Below are 2500 nucleotides of genomic sequence, written 5' to 3' on the forward strand. Positions count from 1 at the left end.
TTAAAAAAATCTGTTCTGCAGAATTAGAGCCACCTTAAGGTGGCTCTGAATCAGCTGTACAGTTTCATCTGTTTCATCTTGGCCTTCTAATCACTTTCCAGCAATAAAAAAATGGGGGTCACCCAGTTTTTTTTTTTGAGATATGAGCAACTTAAGCCGAAATCATAGATAATAGAGGGGAATGGTTATGTAACCCGACAAATTTCTTTGCTGTAGGTTTTTTCTCTTTTTTGGCCTTGACCGTGCACAAAACACAATAGTTGTTTACTCCGTACTGACGAACTAACCAATACAAACGTGTTGGTTACGTAAGTCATAAATAGTGTATGAGGGTAAAACAAAAGAATGTGCACGGTCGTGGACTTTCCAACCTACATGTAAATCTTAGCATCTTTGTTTGCTCCTTTGATCTTTGCCGAGCTTCAAAACCAGTCCCCTCTATTAACTATACCAAAATATAGGGTGTTTTTGTTGGGCTTTCCCATCGCCAAGGTAACTTATTACGTCGCAATAACGACCGCATCTTGTTCAGCAATAATTGGTGTTTCTTGTGGTACCAAATAGCATTGCTAATACGTGATACAGCGTTGTAGAGCCAAACCTTATAAGAGCTTTACTTGGACGCTTTGAAACTGGTTTGAGCCACCTTAACTTACAATTATCTTTTCTTGTTTAAATATCTTATTTAATAGATTTGAAAACTAAGGCATCGATTACACAAATTTAGTAGAACATGAGATATCCTACAAGGCTGGTCAATCCTCTTCCTAACAGACTTTGACGGCTTCGTACTCGGGCCATGAATTGAATTGGCAAAAACATGCAGATGTAACTTACAATATGACTGAGTAAGATTTTTTGGTCCTCCGTTTCAATAGGACAAAGATTAGGGGAGAGGGGGGTCCATCCATCCAGTTATTTTGAGTAATTTTAGACGGATAAACGCGAACGTGAGGTGTTATCTTTTTTGCAGCTCTTCAACATATCACAGCTCAAATGAGAGGAAACGTTACTCTCTGTTCCAATGGCCGTCAAGTGGAATCAATTAGCAGAAACTGCAAGGATGCTAGCAATTGTTCTCAAAACTTAAGAATCCAAAATTGTGTCTCAGGTCAGAAATTATCACTATTTTAGGAAAGTCAGTTTTTGTCTAAGATATGCACAGTCTTGACTTTGAAAGGAAATATCAAATCGAGCTGTCATGAAGCTCTTTATTGAAATAGCGATTACTATGCGAGTTATTCTCCTTCCCAGGCTTTAAACAAACCCGATAGCCCAGCTGTACGTCGAGCCCTGGATATGGCACATATCTAAAAGAAATCATTTCTTTCATTTTTGTCCATGTTAGAGCTGATTTACAAGGTGCGATTTTGGCGCATGCGACAAGCTTACGACAGGCCAACGTCATTGACTTACGATTGTCGCAGCGTTTTAAATTATGTTTTAAGATGCTACAACATTTTCTCTGACGTTCATTACAATCGTAAACAAGTTTTAAGTACCGTGTAAATCGGCCCCTTTCACAGCCAATTTATGTTAACCTTTTATGCGCTAACCTAGGACAACACTGGTTCCATATCAAGGAGATGAAATTAGTGAATATGACTGACTCCATCAAAGTTTAGCCACATTGGGGAACTTAAGGTGGCTCAAGCCAGTTTCAAAGCTTTCAAGTAACGTTCTTAGTAGATGGTTTGGCATTACAACGCTGTCACTGTGGCAACGGGAAAGCACCGAAATAACACCCTTTATCTTGTCTTTAGTTGCTCACATCTCAAAAACAAATTGCTGGAAAGTGATCAGAAGGCCAAGATGAAACATTCTGAAAAAAAAAATCTGTACAGCGGATTCACAGCCACCTTAAATCTTTCAAAGGTGGCACTGATTCTGATATGAGCAGCTAAAGCCAAAATATAGGGTGTATTTGCTGGGCTTTCCCGTTGCCAAGGTAACTTATTACGTCATAATATTGACCACATCTTGTTGTTCAGCAATAATCGGTGTTTCAGATGGTACAATAACATTACAGTTACGTGATACAGTGTGTAGTGCCATTCTTTTTAAGGAGAGTGAATCTTCAAAGTGTTGAAACTGGTTAGAGCCACTTTAACCGACAAACGTTATTGAGCCACGGACAGAAACCAAAATTGAGCTGTTTTCCGTTTTAACTTTTCTTGATACCACCGCATTTTATAGCTAAGTATCTTTAATTTTACTGTTGGTAACAACTACAGAGTGCTTTCACGAGACGTCACGGCGGCCATTTTGGTGTACCCAATTAATCCTCCGGGAATAGAGCACTATTATCACGCAAACGTTTTCTTCTGTTTCGAAGATCACGTGAGTGAAAGCACTCTCTAGTTTAAAAATCTGGGAGAAACTAGTGACCTTGCATGCAAAATTTTCCTTTCCGGTTTCCGCAGGTGGCTCAAAAACGTGGCGCGGTGAAGAGTAGTTTTGCGTATCTGTGTTACTGCGGTTGAGTTTAATGGGGTATGGT

The 2500-nt window shown here is 39.4% G+C and overlaps 1 protein-coding gene across 1 annotated transcript in view; it reads left to right on the forward strand.

Moving 5' to 3' along the window:
• LOC138006623 (uncharacterized) overlaps positions 1–2500 on the forward strand; it is an 80392-nt gene that overhangs the window by 36876 nt on the left and 41016 nt on the right. The window contains exon 9 of the mRNA XM_068853065.1: positions 974–1111. Within this exon, the coding sequence (XP_068709166.1) occupies positions 974–1111 (138 nt within the window). The remainder of the gene's footprint in view (positions 1–973; positions 1112–2500) is intronic.

Source organism: Montipora foliosa, chromosome 6 (assembly GCF_036669935.1).
Source record: "Montipora foliosa isolate CH-2021 chromosome 6, ASM3666993v2, whole genome shotgun sequence".
NCBI classification, from domain to species: domain Eukaryota; kingdom Metazoa; phylum Cnidaria; class Anthozoa; order Scleractinia; family Acroporidae; genus Montipora; species Montipora foliosa.